This window comes from Peromyscus eremicus, chromosome 2, assembly GCF_949786415.1.
Source record: "Peromyscus eremicus chromosome 2, PerEre_H2_v1, whole genome shotgun sequence".
In the NCBI taxonomy this organism is placed as follows: domain Eukaryota; kingdom Metazoa; phylum Chordata; class Mammalia; order Rodentia; family Cricetidae; genus Peromyscus; species Peromyscus eremicus.
In genome coordinates, this window is record NC_081417.1 from 18,922,067 (window position 1) to 18,942,162 (window position 20,096).

The 20,096-nt window shown below is 41.1% G+C and overlaps 1 protein-coding gene across 2 annotated transcripts in view; it reads left to right on the forward strand.

Annotated features, from left to right (window-relative positions):
* The window catches only part of Nbn (nibrin), a 34,831-nt gene extending 21,697 nt beyond the window's left edge, over positions 1 to 13,134 (forward strand). Inside the window, exons 10-16 of one of the 2 annotated variants that reach the window (XM_059253891.1) lie at positions 131 to 403; positions 1,619 to 2,060; positions 3,888 to 3,959; positions 6,546 to 6,698; positions 8,641 to 8,754; positions 12,087 to 12,136; positions 12,967 to 13,134. In XM_059253891.1, coding sequence (XP_059109874.1) covers positions 131 to 403; positions 1,619 to 2,060; positions 3,888 to 3,959; positions 6,546 to 6,698; positions 8,641 to 8,754; positions 12,087 to 12,136; positions 12,967 to 12,994 — 1,132 coding nt within the window. In that variant the 3' untranslated portion in view covers positions 12,995 to 13,134. Of the gene's footprint in view, positions 1 to 130; positions 404 to 1,618; positions 2,061 to 3,887; positions 3,960 to 6,545; positions 6,699 to 8,640; positions 8,755 to 11,909; positions 12,063 to 12,086; positions 12,137 to 12,966 lie in introns of those variants that run through there. The other variant, XM_059253892.1, reaches the window with a different exon arrangement.
* The last annotated feature ends 6,962 nt before the right edge of the window (positions 13,135 to 20,096 follow it).

Genomic DNA, 20,096 nt, shown 5'->3' on the forward strand with positions numbered 1-20,096 from the left:
CTGGGAATGGGAAGGTATGTTAATTGAGTTATCATCTAATCTTCTATAGTTGTATTTATCAGAAAATTTAGAGAACTTTATTTTTAAATAAAAATGGCTAATTGTTTGCCTTTCCTTCCTTTTCCCATAGTATGTCTTTGAGTGAAAGACCAAAAGAAGTAAAAATCTCTGGAATGGAACAAAACTTTAGAAAGCTTTCACAGGAAACTTACAGTATACAGGAGGCCCCCAAATCAAGCTCCAAAACCAACAATGTAGCATCAAACACCCTGGGTAGGGAAAAGGCCCCAGACTATCAGCTTTCACCAGTGAACTGCCCTGCTGCTAATAAAAGTAAAGACTGGACTTCTCAGAAGCAGCAGAACTCCATCAAAAACTACTTCCAGCCACGCACCAAAAAAAGGTATGTTGTCCGTACTCCTTCAGCTGTCTCTGAAAGAAAGGATCAGATAGATGGTTGTAGAGTAGTGTTTGCTTCAGCTGGAAAGCTTGTATTTCTGTTTTTAAAGATTATATTCTCTCTCTCTCTCTCTCTCTCTCTCTCTCTCTCTCTCTCTCTCTCTGTGTGTGTGTGTGTGTGTGTGTGTGTGTGTGTGTGTGTGTGTGTGTGTGTGTGTGATAGAACTCTATGAAGGTCAGAAGACAGCATGTAGGAGTCAGTTCTCTTTGCACCCGTGGACTGGCTGCAGACGGTCAGGATTAGTGGCCCTCATCAGCTGAGCCATCTCGCTGGCCCAGTGGTTTGATTTCTGAGCTCACTGCATCTCAGTTTGTCCTAATCTCCTTCACTAGGCCCATTATATAGACTGCACTTCGTTTTCCTTCATCTTCCTTCTACTTAGGCTTTGTTTTTGGGTGCTGCCTTCTTTAGGAAAGATTAGCCAAACCTAAGTTCTAGAATCATCTTTCTTGTGTTTTTTTATAATAGCCTATCTTGCAAGGTCAAAAGAGTAATTTACTTTATTGTAATCCTTAATTATCTCCTCTCTGTTTCCTCAGATCTGTATCTTTCTCTTACCATATGTTTGCAGCCAGCTCTGCACTTAGATCTTGGCAGCCTAGAAAGCAGAGTACCAAGTGTGAGTCCTCTGAACTGTTGTAAAGTTTTCATGAACAAAAGTATTTAGGGCTTCCTGAGAGAGCGAGATGCTGTTGTATAGAGTACTGTTAATGACATGGCACATAGTATTCAGTTGGTGGTATCTTCTGGATTTAGCCTGTTTGGCTTAATTTTTTGACACCAGCTCTCATTAACCCATCAGGTTACAGTCCCAGATATAATTTTAATTGCCTATGAATTCCCTACACTGCTAAATAAGCTGCTGCCTTCTGCCGGTGGGTCCTGTATGTTTTCATATGTTTTTCTTTCCCTTCACATTGATTTATGGGCTGATTCTACATTAGCAGAGAGGACAGGGCTCTCCATATGCTTTTAACCGCAGGATCCATCAATCCTGTCAATACAGTAGAAAGATTATGAAACATATACCATTCTAAAGGTTTGGTTTCCGGTAATACTGTTGATAGTGAGGAGTAGACTGAGTGAGTAGTAAATACTCAGAAATTAAACAAAATTCCTCTCTCTGATTTTGTTTTGTTTTGTTTTTTCAAACCTAAGGGAAAGGGATGAAGAAAATCCAGAAATGTCCTCATCCAAGTCATCAAGAATGGAACTGTCTTGTTCTCTTTTAGAACAAACCCAGCCTGCTGCACCCTCACTGTGGAAAAGCAGGGAGCGTCCATCTCAGAGTGAGCCTGTGGACAGGGAAGCAGGTACTTCATTCGTGGGTGACACAGACATCAAACCCAGTGGGAAGAGTCCTGCCAACAAGCCACTTTCCGTGGAAAATCTTAGACCAAGAAAAAGAAAAGAAGTCGATGTGGCCATAGAAGATGAAGTATTGGAAGAGTTACTCAAGAGTGCAGAGCCAGAGCTGAAAGTTCAAGTCAAAGTTGAAAAGCAAGAGGCAGATGTCGGCATCAGAAAGAAGCCAAGGACGGACGTAGGAAGGAGTAGTCACCTTAGTGGTGACACAGTGCCGGAGAGCAACAGAATAACTGTAAGTAACAGTTTATGAGACGAGAGCTCGTGTTCCCCAGGCTGATCTCAAGGGAGATGCACAGCCAAGGATGGCCCTCAAGTCCTGCCTTCACATCCTGAGTGCTGCTGAGATCACAGTCCAGATTTTATACAGCTTTGCTTCTTTACCTTCAGTTCCATTCCAGATTGACCCACTGCACACAGTGAAGGACACGGACCTACAGTAAAAGGGTTGTATTTTGAGTCACAGAAGGCTTTGTTCTTTGTTTTTACTTAATAGTCCTCAGTACCTACTTCGTTACACATTCGTTCAGACTTCCTGTCACTCACATTAGAATCCAGATAGAAAAAGACAAGAATTGAGCATCATGTACCCATGGACACCACTAAAATAGTGTTTTGTAAAGCAGCAGAAGCCTTTCATTTCATAATTAAGGGTTTTGTGATAATGATATCAGGCAATATAATTATTTTACTGTGGTATATGATTTTATAGCATAATTCTTTTATTCTTACTTTTTTTAAACTTATGACAAATTGATATAAGCAAGGGTGTAGTGAAACCACTGACCTGACCCCTCTCTAATGGGGAAGGATTCTTATTGTAGATATGAGAGAGAGAGTAACCAAAGGCAATTGTGGGAGTTCAAAGTAGCCATGGTTTCCTCTCTGGGGCAGAGTGGAGCCTAGCAGACAAGGATATCCTTCTGAAACAGAGAAAAACAGGGAAGCCTGTAAACTGGAATCACACAGGCATTTAGGGTGGAGGGGAAGATGTGAAAAGCCAGGAGGCTAGTGTAGGGCCTTTGGTATGTATAACAGGTACAGTTAATAGAGGCCAGAGGAACCTGAGGGTTAGCATGGGCTTTGGTATGTCACCAGATGCCCATTTGCCTGACTCCAGGAGCAAGAGGTATGAGAAGTGGCAGAAAGAAATCCGTTTCACAGGCTCCTGAGGAGTGCTGCCTACGAATACTGTAGTCCAGCCTCAGCTGAGCCTAGATATTCATCTTGAGATATCACTGCCTTGGTCAGAGTAGAGGGTGGTATTGGGGGTTCCCTTTGGACATAACAATGACATTATAAATGAAAAAATACAATGTAGGAGTTAAGAGAGAGTAAATAACAATTAGGATCTATTAAATAGATCACTATATTCTAGTAGTAACTTGTTTTTAGTAAGAATCTTTTCAAAGAAGTTTTGGTTTTCATTGTATGGTATTAAAGACATTTTATTTTTCCAACACTCAGGAGTCACAGGCAAGCAGATCTCTATGAGTTTGAGGCCAGCCAGGTCTACATAGTAAGTTGCTAGCCAGCCAGGGCTGTACCTTGACTCCAGACAAACAAAAAAACAAAAAACCTTTATATTTTAGGTAATTGCTGATTCTCTTTCTATGAAAGAAGTAGTACAGAGAGGATCCATGTGCCCTCCAATTGATTTTCCTAATTCCCTGGACAGCTTGATACCATATAGCATCAAATCTAGGAATGGTGCAGTTAACCAGCCTTACTCAGAATGAGATTATTCTTCATTTGATCTTCTTAAACCGGTGTGAGAATTCACCTGTGTAAATGTGTATAAAGGAAGGTGGACCAGCAGTTATTGATGTTCTGCCACCCAGCCAGAAACAGCACCCTCTCTATAAAATCTTGTTTTAGCAACATAGATCAACTGTTAATGCAATTGTCTGGCTGTGATTTTATAACTTTATGTTGTGTTCACATTTTGTTGGATATTCTATAAGTATATAACTTATGTACTTCCGGGGACACAGCATGATTGTTTTTAAGGTTTTTTAAAAGATTATTCATAACTCCTATGAACAGTGTTTTCTATTTTTAGCAAGAAGATGAAACAGGAAAGAAAGTTGACCTCAAGAGAGAACTACTGTGGTCAGCAAAAGATGAAACAGCTGTAAGGAAATTCCTATTTTATTCTCACAAATGTTTGACTTAAAAGGATTATCATCATACAATTTTCTGTCAGGTTACATTCTTATTAAATGTTTCCTCATATAATTCTGGCCCATTTCCTGATTTTGCCTCTTCTAGAAATAGAGTATGTTATGGCCATGAGACAATAAAGAGTATAGAGAACCTTAGGCTTAACTTTTTTCTCTGTGCTGCATGGATATGCAATCTTGAGCAAATCATTTTTTTTTTAAGGATTTTTTAAAATAATTTTTTAAGAGAGTTATTTGTTTATAAAACAACTGAAGTTTTTCCAGCAGAGTTGTTGTTATATCAGATACGGTAATGGATGTGTGATACCTGTAAATTCCAAAAGAATCAGGCCAGTTTTACCTAAGGTTTTGATTACATTCCATTATTGTCAGATGAGCCTTTTTGGGTGGCCTTATTTTTGTTCTTCCTGTCTGCACTTACCTTACATATACATTATATAGTTCATCAATTAAAAAAATGAATAGCTGGGTGTAGCTTTTGCCTTTATCCTAGCACTAGTAATACAGTGGACTCTGAATTCTAAGTAAGCCTGGTCTATATAGCAAGTTTCAGGTTAACTAGGACTATATAGTGAGACCCTTTCTTGAGGAAAGGAAAAAAGAACTAGGTTGTGTATTGATGTTCAAGTATTAGGTTGGATTAGATTAGAAGCAAAAGGAATTGCAGATCCAGGCTGTGAATCTTAAGGCATTATAGTCATAACTAGGCTCAAACACATCCTTATTAATCATAATCAAAATACTACAACCAATACGTTTTTGCCAGTGAGAAATACGTTTATTTCTGTTGCATAAAAACCCATGTTTGGGGATGGAGAGATGGCTCAGAGGTTAAGAGCACTGACTGCTCTTCCAGAGGTCCCGAGTTCAATCCCCAGCAACCACATGGTGGTTCACAACCACCTGTATTGAGATCTGGTGCCCTCTTCTGGCCTTCAGGGACACATGCAGGCAGAACACTGTATACATAATTAATAAATAAATAAATCTATCTTTAAAAACAAACAAACAAACAAAAAACCCATGTTTGAAGATTCAAGGAACTCTTGAAAGCATTTTCTGTTTATGTTAGTGTTTCCCTGTAAAAAGTTTGTGAGATTCCTGAAGGAGTGGTAGTTAGTTGGCAAGAACATGGAGGATAAGGTAGAACTTCATAGCTCAGTGCTTTTTGGCTTTGGAAGTATTGATTGTCTGGTGTGTAATTAGATGTAGAGAATTGGAACCTTTCTGTGCACACACTTCTCAGATGCAGTGGTTTCACTAGGATTTAAAAAGCCGTACTGGGTCAGGCCAGCAGCAGACAACCAGTGACCATGACCTTTTTTGGGTGCAAGTTTGACTAGTGAATGCTCTGCTCTGGAGATTCTTAGTCCATCCAGTGAAATAGTCATCACTGATTGTTGTGTACAGTACACTTCCTGTACCATGTCACAATCTGATTGAGAAATGGCTTGTTATGTAGAATAGGAGAGGATGATACTCGTATTATTATTATTGGTCAGCTCCCGAGGCACACAGTTATGTAGAATAGGAGAGGATGATACTCGTATTATTATTATTATTATTGGTCAGCTCCCAAGGCACACAGTTACAGAGCTTTTTCACCTTTCCAGTTTGCTTTAGATGCTGAACAATAGTTGATGGTCCATATTGAATTCTTCAGCAACTTTTCTTGTAGTTGTAAGATCTCCTTCAGGGATTGCTCCCAGTTGGCCGTGCTCTCTGATGGCTGGCCACTACACTCCTCTTTTTCAAGGCTCTTGCCTCTTTTGCTGAGCCTCTTGAACCATCACTGTATTATATGTTCATTAACAGTTCTTGGGTCAGGTATGTTGTATGATGTCTCTGCTGCTTTATGAGCCATTTTGAACTCAGCAGACTCACTCAGATTTGCTTTTTTGTCTAGCATCATTTTTATAGTACAAAGTTAATGTAAAATAAGCAGAAAGTAGTATGTCATTAGAAAAAACATGAAACAGGAAATGTACATTACAATTCTATCTTCTGTAACCACATTCGTTAAGAATGTATTCCTATATCAAGCAGCAGATTTTAATAGCGCAAAATTGCACTTATTACCAATATAATAGTAGTAAATGACATAAGCAAGAGTCTCATTGAACAGATTATTAGTTAATGACTATGTGTGGTCATAAAAATATAAATATAGTAGGTGGGGACTTGTAGAATGGAACTTTTAGTAATCTTGATGCACAGTGTTAATGGGAAGAAGCAGATAGTGATGAGATATGTCAGGAGAGTATCCATAAGAAGGAGCTTGCTATGAGGTACTACCCAAGGCACTATGAAAAATTCTGTCTCAGTTGTAGCCCTCTTTTCTAGGGGAACATGCTCTAGCTGTTTTCAGTGCTGTAGCACTCCTGAGTGCTTTTCTGGTTTTGATTTCAAATACAAAGTTCAGGTGCCAGGAGCAGCTCTGTTTTCCTTGGGGTACTGGACTTTTCCTGTAGGTCTCTAATGACAAGTTGTTTCCCTTTCCTCCTGCTCCTTACCTACCTGTTTACTCCCCACTTCAGAACAGTGATGAACCTCCAGACACCAGTGAGGAGCTTCCGAGAAGAGTGCTGCTGACGGAATTTAGGTCCTTGGTGGTGAGTAACTCCACTTCCAGGAGTCTGTGCCTGCTGAACGACTGTGGTCAACTGAAGAATTTCAAGAAATTCAAGAAGGTAGGTGTCTTCATTGACAGTGTCTCAGGAGGGCTGTTCAGGTTGTTGTCAGAAACACAACACTGGCACCAAATACGAATCCAAGGAGGAGTTACTGTTTGGGTTCCTCCTTGCATTGGAAATTAAGTTCTTGTTTGCCGTGTGTATGTGGGGGTTAGAGGACAGCTAGCAGGAGTCAGTTCCTTCCCTCCACAGTGTAGGTTCTGGGATTGAGCTCTGACTGTCAGGCTCCATGGCTAGTGCCTCTACCCACTGAACCATCCTACCAGCCCCGAAAAGCAGGATTTTGAAGACCTATGCTATTTCTTCTGTTTCAAACAGTTAAGAAAAAAAATTGCTCAAAAACAACATGAACTATTAATAAATACAGAGCATTTAAAAAATGTATTTAGTGATACATAGTTCTGAGATTGCTGTTTTCCCCAACTTTAGAATTAATTAGGCTCTCTAACGACAGGGTCCTCCTGGTTATAATGTTGATCTGTGACTTCCTGAAAGGATTCTTCAACTCAGGACTTTATGAAGATAAAGAAGTTATTTAAAGTAAATAGTCAAACTCAGTAGTAAAATTATAGGCCTTTTTATTGTTGGTATAATACATGTGGAACTGTGTACTCTAGTACCATCAACCTGATATGTGTATGCTGTATTTACATCATTTCCCTTCCCTTACTCCCTCCATCTCCTCCCATATCTCCCCACTCCTATTCATTTTCATAGCCTCTTTTTCTTTCTTTGTTATTGATAAACACACACAAACTAATATATAAACACAACCTACTGAGTCGATTTAGTGGCACTCCTACCAGGTACTATGAAAGTTAGTTTTCAGAAAGGAGGCTTCCAGGTCAGTCCAGCTTGATTCTTCCAACTCTTGTGTCTGAAATGCATGGTATCTTCAGCAAGAGGGACTTAACCTCAGCATCCAGGAGGCAACCAAGGGCATTGGCAACAGCCTGTATTATTTCAGGAGTTGCTTGGCCTCCTCTGACCAGTAACTCATAGGGAGATTTCTTATGCCTGGCACTGGGGGGGTTGTTAAAGTGTGGCTCTTGGGGAGGACATTTTCACTAATGAAGTATGACTTCATTAAAAAAAATACACACGCACACACATACATATTACTTCTGATCCTCCTGTCAACACCTCCTGAGTATTGGGATTATAGGTGTGCCCCACCATGTCCAGTGCTGGGATCAAACTCAGGGCTTCACCCATACTAGGTGGCCACTCTGTCAGCTGAGCTGTGGCTCCAGCACTGTTATACGTTTCAGTTTAAAACATTTATTTGGTTTGTATTTGCTTATTTATTTTGTGTGTAAAGGTATCCACATGCCACAGCACGTGTGTCTGGAAGTCAGAGGACAAAATGTTAGAGTTGTGTGTCTCTTCTTCCACTCTGTGAGTCATGAGAATTGAACCCAGGCTTTCAGGCTTGGTGGCCGGCACCCTTACCCCTGGGGCCAGCCCTCTTTCTGCTTTTTGAGTTACAGTCTTAGGTGAAGTGTGAGCTGGCCTGGAATTCATTATGTACCCAGGCTTGCTTTGAATTCTGTAATCTTCCTGCCTCGGCCTCTCAAGTGCTGGGATTATAGGTTAAACTTCGAAAATCTTAGAATAAGATACAGTGTTTTAAACTGCAGTTTGTTTTCCTTGAGTTGCTTTGATTGATAACAAACTAAAGCGGTTTTTAAATGAAACCTACAAATTAAAACTATTAGGTTTTTCTTAGTGTGTAAGTCCTAGTTGCAAATCTAAATCTAGATATAGTAATAGCTAGAAAAGGAAAGGGTAAAAACGGATGGGCTGGCACAGTTTTCTGTCTTATTTTTACTAATAGAATATATGCACCTTGACTTTCACTGTTTGCATTTTAGGTCTTCTAAGAAATAGCTATCTTGGTTTATTACTCTGCCTCACCTCACTACTTACTGTTGTCCAGGTGATGTTTCCTGGAGCAGGAAAGCTTCCACACATCATTGGAGGATCCGATCTCATAGCTCATCATGCTCGAAAGAATACAGAGTTAGAAGAGTGGTTGAAACAGGAAATGGAGGTTAGTAGGAGGGGAGGCCTCACCCTTTGAATCGCACGTCAGCCCTTGTGATTGTTTTTGAGTAAAGTTATTTTTTCTTTTTAGTGTGGGCAGTATGTGTGCATGTGTAAGTGTGGGTGTGGGTGTGCACGCCTGTGCTTGCACATGTGGAGGCCAGGGGTTGATTTCAGAAAGCCTTCTTATTATTATCTTCTTTATTTGTATTGATTTATTTTTGGGAATGGTCTCTCACTGAACCTGGAGTGCCAGCTGGTGACTCTCAATCCGCCTGTCTCTATCCCCTACTCCAGAGGTTACTGTGTGTGCCTCGCTTTTATGTGGCTCTGAACTCAGGTTGTCATGTCTGCACAGCACATCTTTGATCCACAGAACCGTCTCCCTAGCCCCAACTAAATTCTTATAAGCAAACTTAAGTGACTTTAGTTCATTCACTTAGGGAAATTAGTTCATTTCATAACATTAAGATTAATCTGTACTTTGGGGATCTAAGTAAAGTAATTGTAAATCCTAATGTAACGGGAAAAGAAATACTGAAACCACAGAAATGTAAGTAAGAGAGCATGTCACTGAAAAGGATGGCTGCCAGGGCCTGGGGAAGATCTTCGTGTAGACCCAGGTGGTGGTGAGCGGCCTTTCAGTCTGGGAGCTGCCTTCCAGCCGTTCTGAGCCTCCTTACTGTTTCCCTGAACACTCTCATTTCCTATTTTCCCCACAGTTTCTTTCTGGAACGCCAGTCAAATTTTATCAAGTTTAATTTTCCTTAACTATAATTTTGGTAATTCTTTTAGATTGTCATTCAGTTAACTGTCTGTGTCTTCAACACTAATGTTTACATCAGCCATGGATTTTAATTTGGACTTGGATCTTTGCATTGCTGAAGTCTGTTTTGTTTTCCCAACTCTTTCTATTTTCTGGAGATTTTTTTGTCAGTGATTCCAGTACCTGCAGTGCTTGTTGGTCTGGTTTTTTTTTATTCATTTGTTCTTACGTGTACAAATGTTTTATGAATACACCTTCTTTTATGGCAGTACATAAAATAATGAAGGTAAAGCTTAAAGCCAGAGATTGCCTGTTGAAACGGTGAGTGAATGGTAATCCAGTGCTCTTTGTTGAGGAGGTGTGAGGCAGTGGCGGAAGGAGCCCCACCACACGCACCAGATCATTGCTCCGTGCTTGCTCAGGAGAGGTTAAATGACGATCAACTGCCAAGTGTTTCCCTCTTCTGTCTATTTCACTAGGAGATCGAGGGCTGCTTTGTGTGTGCAGGTTTACACTGGCACACTCCTGGTTTGTTGCCACGGCAATTTGGGCGCTCTGTAAACTGTTCTGCATGGCTACAGCACACATTCCTAAATGTACCACGTGTCGACATCTACTTTCCTTCAGTAGTCTGTACTTTTTGTTCTGTTTTCAGCCCTTCGACTTCTGCGGTGAACCCATCATAATTTTCATAGTCAATAGGCTAGTTCTTAAAGTTTCCGTGAATTTGGGATGCTGTATATCAAACATAATCTTTAGCTGGGTGGTGGTGACTGATGCCTTTACTCGAAGCACTTGGGAGCAGAGGCAGGCAGATCTCTGTGAGTCTGAGGCCAGCCTGGTTTACAGAGTGAGTTCCAGGACAGATAGAACTACAGAGAGAAACCCTGTCTTGGGGGGGAAAAATTTAGTATTCTTTGTCCTGAAGCTTTGAAATTTTTTTAGCAGCTTTTTTACCAATTATTTTATGCATGTTTTGTGTCTTCCTGTTTATGTTCTGCTCCTGTAGTTGAAAATGTAAAAAGAAAAGATGTGATTTCATTTTGACATTTCACAATATGGATAAAAGAAATCTATGTAGGATTAAATCTCTACAGGTCACTATTCTACATTTGTTTGTTTTTTATATTACATTTTATTTGTTTTGCCTGTGTGTATGTGCCCTTGTGTTCTCACACATGTAGCATGCTGCTGTTCTCAAGTATAGGTCAGGATAACTTGCAGTAATTAGTTCTCCTCTTCTTCCATGTGGCCCAAGGGTCGCTCATAGGACACATACATAATAATTATAAGATCCAGAAGTTGGCATGTATTGTGTAAGTTCTGTAGCAAGTGGTTTGGGGTGATTCGTTGCAGGCGTTCTATTTAAATAAAGGACATCCAAAGCCATTGTCAGTGAAGTAAAGACTGTGTTCCTCGGTGTGAAGTGAGCACTAAGTAAATATTGAATAAACTAACCTTGAAAGTGACTAGGTGTGGGAAAAGAGGAATGGGGATGTCTTTCTGGGCAGAGGGAGAAATAGGAATAAAAACAGAAGGAATTGTATGTGTAGGAGATGATTCTATTTGTGGCTCTGTTTTGATTAACAAAACAAGCACACAGTGTCCATGAAGAGACATGGGGTGATGGGAAGAAGCCAAATTTAAGAAGTTTGCATATTTTAAGGGTCAGACTCATGAGTTGTTTTGTCTTGGCAGATAGAAGTCATGGAGGCATATTGAATGGCATGTGATAGGATCATACTGGACTTGAGAAAGGAGCTTTCATTGGGAGTTTTTCCCTGATCCTAACTATAAAAAAGTGCTTTAGGTGCTTGGTGAGGTCTGTTGGAAATGACTGTAGCCAAAAACTTCTCTGTCCTGATTTAGAAGCAAGAGGAAGGCAGACCTTGTGCTGTAATGCTGCTTTGTTTGAAGAGGACATGGTTATTGCACTTTCAAGCTCACTGTCACTGGAGTCTCAGACAATGACTATGACTCAGAGCAAGTTAGACAGAATAGAGTTGATATGGGGTCTCTCTTTAAATCCCCAATTCAAAAGTTTGTGTGTGTGTGTGTGTGTGTGTGTGTGTGTGTGTGTGTAGGCCAGAGGATAGTCTTTTGGAGTCTGTCCTCTCCCTCTATCATGTATCCTGGGTATTGAACTCAGGGCATCAGGCTTGCTGGCATGCACCCCCACTCACTGAGTCATCATGCTGTTCCTAAGTCCCCAGTTTTAATGAAGCCCATGTACCATCATCATTTTTGTCCCCAGTTTTAATGAAGCCCATGTACCATCATCATTTTTGACTCCAGAACATTGAACTTTCTGCCAGAAAGAATGTTTCCAAACTCAGTAAGCTAGCAATGTTATGTTGGTTGTCTTTGATACTGACCAGACAGTTATTTCATTACAGCAGTTTTGCAGTGATCTTAGCACGAAGTTAAAATAGAGGGATCAGCTGAATAGGAGGGCCTACAGAGGAAAAAATTCCAAGTGACATCTTGGAAATGGAAATCTGGAGGAGGACTGTATAATCAGTAGAACAGGTATTTCACTGAGCAAATGATTCACGTTATGTTAACTCTGACAGGTACAGAGACAGCAAGCGAAAGAAGAGTCTCTTGCTGATGATCTGTTTAGGTAAGATGTGACTTTGCTTGAGAAATGTACATATAATTCAGTTATGTTCATGCCAATCAAATATTTGTTTCTTCTGTTCTTAGAAGAAATCTAAACCCTTCATATAAAGAAGTTTGGTTTGTAACTGGTGTATTTCTATTACTTGAGCACATATTGATGGAATTTCATGGCTATAGGTTTAAGGTTGATTCAGTTTTATCATAAGATATTTAAATTGTACATGGTGTCATTGAGGCAAAGGAAGGTTCCTAAAGTATTTAGATTACCAATATGTGAGGTTTTTATTACAATAGGATTAAATTTTGAGATCAGACAAATAAGGGTCGAGACTATTTGTTGAGTTTTAATTTGACAAGTGGATAAAAATGAAAGGTTGAATGAGATTCAAAACTGGTTTGTTTGTTTTCTTTGTGGCAGATTTTAGAGGACTTGTTAGGAGTAATTATAATTTAATATATTTTGAACATTTCTAGAAACCCAATAAACATTGTAAATCTCTCAAATACTAATGAAGTCCCGTATCAGGTAGACGTTGGCTAATACAGAGTAACATTTTTCCTAACTTCAAGTACAAGATGTCTTAATCTTTTGGTTCCTTTTACTCCTTGTGTGTATGCTGCTGTTTTAATTTTAATGCTTCATATGATTTTGTTAATGTTGATGCTTTTACCACATATTCTTTTAAGCAACACCAAGGGATAAATGGAAAGAAAACTGTTTATTGTCCAGTTTTAAAGACAACATTGATACTCTCAAGGAGTTGCTAAAGTGAAGCCCTTTAATGGGATCCCATAGTGAAATGGCCTTTAACCCAATTTTTTCTTTTGCAGGTATAATCCTAATGTAAAAAGAAGATAATTGAACTTTGTAAAGGAAGCTATAGAAACACACTTCGTAGCAAACATTTATTTCAGGCCGACTGTCATATGTGAATGTAGTACATAGAAATTACAGATGCTTTAAGGCTTCAGCTTATTAAATAAAGCAAATAAACTCCACTCTTTTGTGTGGTAATATTGTTTCTGGGGGCTTTGTTATCTTTGTTATCTTGTCTTTAAATATATATATATCATTTTAATTGTGTTCCTTACTTATTAAGTAATTACAACAGTCATGGTGCCCAAGATTCTGAAACTGCATTAAGGGTAAAGACCAGAGTCCCCTGCTGCTAACTGCTTGGTTCTCTGGGTGGGGATATATCTACATCTCTATCTATGCATATATGGTACTTACTTCCTTTGACTTGCTCTTATTCAAGTTCCTGTTGATGATGTTTTTCAGGAATTACATCTGTAACTACCTTGTTCATTTTCACTTTAGAAGATGATAGATAGTGGTGTAGCTTTTTCTTTTCCATTTTCTGTAAGCTTCCTTCCCTAAACTATGTGACCAAAATGAAATGACTTGAGTGGTGAGAATGTCCCCCACAGCTTACCTAGTACAAGAGATTGAGGTAATATGCAGACTCACACCATGGCTAGATCACACCAAAGAGAGAGATGGACTTGTTTTTGGTGCTTTTACTGAGCATAGTGACTCTGTCCTGGCTTGTTAAAGATTCAAGTATGCCTGTCTGTAAAGTTGAGGCAGTGAGGTTGTCTTCTACCTAAAACAGAAAGTGATAACAGGAAATGGATTTTTTCCCAAATATTTTAATGTAGAGAAGTAGATCTCAAACTCTGTATGTTGTACATTATATTCTAGAAAGTATAATAATCTTATATTTTCTGGTCCATGAAAATTCTGCCTCCCTTAGCAATCTTAAACTTTTTCAGTTAGAACATAGGAGCAATTAAGCAATTTTGTATATGTATGCATATATTTGCATTGGTCTATTATATATTGTCTTAGGGTTTCTATTGCTCTAAAGAGACACCATGACCACAACAATTCTTATAAAGGAAAACATTAAATTGGGGTAGCTTACATTTTCAGAGGTTTTAGCCCATTATTGTAAATGATGGGACATGGCATGCAGGCAGACATGGTGCTAGAGAAGTAGCTGAATATCCTACATCTTGCAGGCAACAGGAAATAGACTGAGACACTGGGTGGTATCTTGAACGTATATGAGACCTCAAAGCCCATCTCCATAGTGACACATTTCCTCCAATAAGACCACACCTACTCCAGTAGGCCACAGATCCTAATAATGCCACACCTTTTGAGGGCCATTTTCTTTCAAACCACCACACACATATATATTTGCTAGGTCTTTCTGGAACATTGTGTGTGTGTGTGTCCCCTTTACCATTACATGTAAGCTATTTTCTACCTTTGACCAGACTTCAGAACATACTACTTCATTTTATAGAGACAAGTTATAATATCATGGGCTTTTGTTTTATTCTCATCTTGTATTACAGTTTCAAATTCTTTGTTTGTGAAATAGTAAGCATATGTCTGAAGTATTGCTCTTCCTCAACACAATGAAGGAAAAGGCACTGGAGGCCTCTAATCTCAAATTCAACGGTTTGTTCCTTTTATGAGCTGGAGCGATGGCCCGGTGATGGAAAGCGGTTGCTGTGGTGGAGAGAACCCAAGGCTTCCTGCATGCTAGGCAAGCACTCTTACCAGCTGCGCTACATCCTCAACCATTTGCCTAGTTCCTTTGATATTTTTTATCTATCACACACACAAAAGTACTGTTTAACCAAGACTTAATGGTAGTCCATAAGGTTACATTTTAACATTTCCATAAATACTAATAATGTAAATCCCTCAACTTTTGAGTATGCTGTAAAGTATGAGTCAGGGGTAGTTTTTCCCATGAATATCAAACACAGTTTTTGGAAGAACTGTCTTTTGTGCATTAAATTATCTGGGCAACTTTATGAAACAACAGTTGTGATTTATTGTGTTTATCCATTCTGTCATCAGACCACCCTTTCTTGAGTTACTATAACCGGATGTAAACTTTGAAACCCAGTACTCATGTTTACATGAATGTGTACGTGTTCACAGGTGTGTGGAGGCTCAAAGTTGATGTTGAAAATCCTATTCCACCTTATTCACTGAGGTGGGGTCTCTCAAATACATAGCTCACAGATGTGGCTAGCCATCTTGTTTTAGGGATTCCCGTCTCTGCCTGCTGGAGACCTGAACTCCAGTCCTCAATTTGTGAGGCAGGTGCTTTAATCACAGCCCTCTCCCTAGTCCCTGAAACCCAGCACTTCAGTCCTAGCAAGCCAGGAAGCTTAGGATTTTAACTGGAATTGTACTAGAAATCACTTATAAGAACTGGTATCTTTTTTTTTTCTTTTGTTTTTTTCAAGACGGGGTTTCTCTGTAGCCTGGCTGTCCCAGAACTCCCTTCGTAGATTAGGCTGACTTCAGAGATCTGCCTGCCTCAGCTTCCCGAGTGCTGGGATTAATGGTGTGTGCCAGCACACCAGCTAAGAACTGGTATCTTTAAAATATCCAACATATATATCCAATTAGATCTCCCATTTCTTTCATCACTTCTGTACTTCCATTGTGAGACTTACCTGTTTTAAATTTAACCCTACTACACTTAATATGTGGACATTGTAAAGGGTCTTTCAAAAAGTTCATCTTAAGAGTTTGCCCTGGAAGAGTGGGAAGAACCTAAGAGCCTGCTCCAGCAGAGATAGACTCACACACACCACCTGAGGTAGTTTGCCCTGGGTGTGTGGAAAGAAGCTAAGGGCCCATCCAGTGCCAAATCGGTTGCCATTATGGTGAGCAAATGTATGGGGGGGGGGGGGTATGAGAGGGAGAGAGGTCTGAGGTTCATGTCTGTGCAGGTGGCCAGATGTGTAGAGGGAAAGGTGGTGAAGATCGGGCTTTGTGGGAGGCCTGCTTCCCATCTAGGGCATGGGCATCCAGCTGGGAGCTACTGCCAAGGGCCATGTCTGGGTGCGTGGCCCTGCCACAGCTCCAGTTTGTGTTGATGTCCATAGCTCCTGTTATCATCAAAGACCATGAGGATGATTGGGGTTTGGGCCACCACATGTGCATATGTTGGTGCCAGAGGACCATGCCACCACAGGGGCCATCCCAATCTGAGTTGCCTGGGCTACTACAGTGCCATGGAGACATCCAGGCTTGAGCTGCGGCCCAAGGCCATGTCTGGGTCTGTGACCTTACCGCAGCCAGGGTCCGTGGTGATATTCAAGGCACCTGTTGCTATCAAGGATTGGGTGGCTGTCTGGGGTCTGGGTCCCCGACTGGGGCCATGTTGGTGTCCAAGGGCCACCCTGCAGCTGGGGTGACATCAATCTGAGTGACCTGCACTGTCACCTGGGGCCACGGTAGCATCCAGACCAGGGATGCTGAGGACCATGTCTAGGTCCGTGGTCCTGCCGCAGCGGGGGTCTGTGTTGACAACCATGGCCTGTGTCACCACCAAAGGGTTAGGGCTCTGGACCTCCACCTGTGGCCATGTTGGTGACCAAAGAACATGCTGCGGCCAGGGCTAAGTAGGCTGCACTGCCATCCGTGGCCAGGGTGTCGACCAGGTCCGTGGGGCCATGTCTGTGTCCGTAGCCCTACGGCCGCCAGGGTCTGTGGTTCCTGTTGCCATCAGGGGCACTCTACTGCCACCTGAGACCAAGGTTGGAGTACAGAGACCATACTGCTGCTGGGCCCCTACCTATCTGGGAGGCCTGTGCTGCCACCCAGGGCCATGGTTACATCCAGACTCAGGCTGCTGCTGCTGCTGGCCATGGGTCCTGGTCCTGCTGCAGCTGAGGTCTGTGTTGATTGACGCCCATTGCCTGGGTTCACAGGAGCCCATGCAAACCGTGTCAAACCATATGTTGAAGTACCTTGCTGAGCCGGCCCCTCCCCTCACTGGCCCAGGGAGTGCTGTTCCCCCCACCCCCACACACAGGAGAGTTGACCCCTTATCCGAGGACACTGACACAGGAGGGCCAGCCTACCCCTAATGGGAGAGTGGCCCCCACACTTGGGAGGGACGGCTCCGCCCCTCACCTGGTGTGTGAGGGAGCAGGCCCCACCCCTTGCCTGAGGAGAGTGGTCCCAGCAGGCCAGTCAGACCATGTCAGCAGCCACCCAGCTAGCTACACATCCGGGGCTTTAAGCTGGCACACCCCAACATCTACCCCATCTATGACCTGCTGGGATGCACGAAGGGACCGTGGCTGCATGGTCCATGACTAAGGGCAGCAGCGGAATGTCCAGGGAGTTTCCATTGGGATCCAGTATTGATGGTGTGCCGGAGGCCAGAGTCCTTGAAGCTGACCAACACATTACACATTGAACATTTGCAAAGAAAGCTGTTTGGAAAAAAAGAGTATACTGCATGATACACAGCAGCTCCCAGTGCCTCCAAGACAAATGAAGAGGCAGTGGAGAGGCAAGGACGGAGGGGCAAAGTGTTCTTGTTGGTCCATATTTAATAGAAATTTATATTTGTATTTTTTAATTTTATTTTTAAATTATTTTTCTACTTTATCTTTATTACTTCCTGTTTAGTTTTGCTTTGGAGGGGACACTACAAGGGTGAGAGGCGGATACAGAGGGACTGGGAGATGGGTGGGATTGGGGTGCATGACATGAAGTTCCCAAATAATCAATTAAAATTAATCTTGGGGTTGGGGATTTAGCTCAGTGGTAGAGCGCTTGCCTAGCAAGTGCAAGGCCCTGGGTTCAGTCCTCAGCTCTGAAAAAAAAAAAATTAATCTTACAGTGATTTATTGCTTGTATATAGAAACTCTTTGTATGATGAATGTGGAACCCTATAAGTAGCTACATTCGCCTTAATCTAGTATTTTTTGCAGAATTTTTCGGATTTTTATGTACACGTTTGTGAATAAAATTTGCTTTCTTTCCAACTGTTCTGCCTTTTCTCTCACCTTACTGATTGATTGACCACTAAAACAATGTTGAATGCTGTGCCTGGTCATAGCTATTCAGACTTCCCATTCCTTGTAGCAGTTTCGGCAGCTTGTGTCTGTCAAGGACTTTATCCATTCTTCTACCTTCATGGTAAGTTCTTCATTCCTGTTACGTACTGATGCCCCCTTTCCATTCTCACCTTGAGCTCTGTTCCTCTACCTCACGTCTGGCTAGGGGCCTGGCAGGTCTATTAAGATTTTGAAGGCCATTTTATTTGTTGCCTATTGCTTCATTGATTCCCAACATTCCCTTCTTTATTCTTGGGGGTTAGTCTGGCCCAGCCCTGTAGATACTGAAGACCATGTTTCAATGTTAGTAGTTCTGCACCGGGTTAGCTATGACAGCTTGTCCCAGTGTTCAGTTTTTGCTCTGCTTTTTAGCCTTTCAGAGTTCATTTGATCTCCTGAGTTGGTTTTGGAGCTTTATCGGTTTTTAGTTGCTGTAGAATATGCAACAGTCCACTTTAAATTAGTAACAACTACTGTACACTGTACATACCTTATAACGTGTACTGTTTTAACTCTATCTTAAAGCTTGCATTTTTAGGTTCTGATTTTAAATATTTGCCTCTCAACAATCAGATTTTCAACACTTTCAGGGAACCTTTACCGTTCTTTCATTTGTGGAAATACATCTCATTAGGTTCATGCTCCTTCAATGTGAAGAAATTTAAATCCAGTCTAATTTTCTTTTTCAGTCTGAGTCTCTATTCCACAAACAAGTTACCAGAACTTCCTTTTAAAAATTGGATTTAGAAAATCTCATCACTTCTTACTGACTATTCCATCGTAGTGGTTTGACGAGATTCTTCCCACCCCATACAAGTTGTAAATATTTGAATCCTTGGTCCCCAGTTGGTGGCTGTTGGGGGAACTAGGAATTGTGGCTCTGTAGTGTGACTTGCGTCACTTCACTCTCTCTGCTTCCTGTTTGAGGACTCAGACGTCCACCCTCAACTGTTGCTCCAGTACCATCTGCCTGCTGCCATGCTGCCCACCATGATGGTGACGGACTCATCCCTCTGGACTATAACCCCCAAATTCTTGCTTCTCTAGTTGCCTTGGTCATGATGTTTTAGCACAGCAATAGTAATATAACTAAGACATCCACATTTTAAAATCTTTTTCACATACTGATGTTCTCATGTTTATTCATAGGAAAGTACTACCAATGTGCATCTTAGGGGTTCCAGGGAGATTCACTTGGCTCTGCTGCCTTGTGTATTTACTGTCTTATTTGCTTTTACTCCCCACCAGATTACTTTATGAGCATTCTTTGAACAATTTTAAGTATGGTCTATTTTGCACATAAAATAAGGAGTTGCTCACACGCTAGAATAGTCAGGTACTTAGTTCATTAAAAAAGATGAACTAAAATACTTATAGTAAGCTAATACTAAAAAGTAAATGGGATTTTGGCAAAGAAATTAATCATTTGTTAAGAGTATGGGGGGACAGTACATCAGAGTTAACGCTTGACTGTGATAATCTACAGGACAGCTAGTACTGAAGGAGTGTGGGAAGTGGAGTTTTATTGGAGGAGTTCATACAGCAGGTTTATTTAAGGACTTACTGAATTTCTCTGGCATCTTATTCTTAAAATGCTTAAGTTCCCACACGCACACACACCCAATTGCTATTGTTTCAGTTTAAAACAGTCTCCAGAGAGAGAAGGGAACGCCAACTGGTCTTATTTCCCTCAGAAATTACATGTCTAATACTGTCATTTTCAGGTGGCCAAAGACATTACAGAAAAACATCCACTCAACCCAGAGCTCGAACACAGGCGAGGAAGAGGCTGCTAAAGTATAGTCAGATGGATCATCGCAAAAGGTGTGACGTTGCTCTGAAAATAGTTACATCTTAATAAGGAGCTAAAGGAGATTTCACAGTTACAAAACAGTTAATAGTTATCAGGACTGAAAACCTCATCTGAAACAATTAGTTGTTAGAAACAAATAATATAAACAACACTGAAAGTGAGTTATGGTCAGTGAATGGAGCACTTTGCATTACAGTCAGCAGGAAAACTCTCAGTGGTAGGTAGTCCACTACTTTAAGGAACTGAAAACAAATTC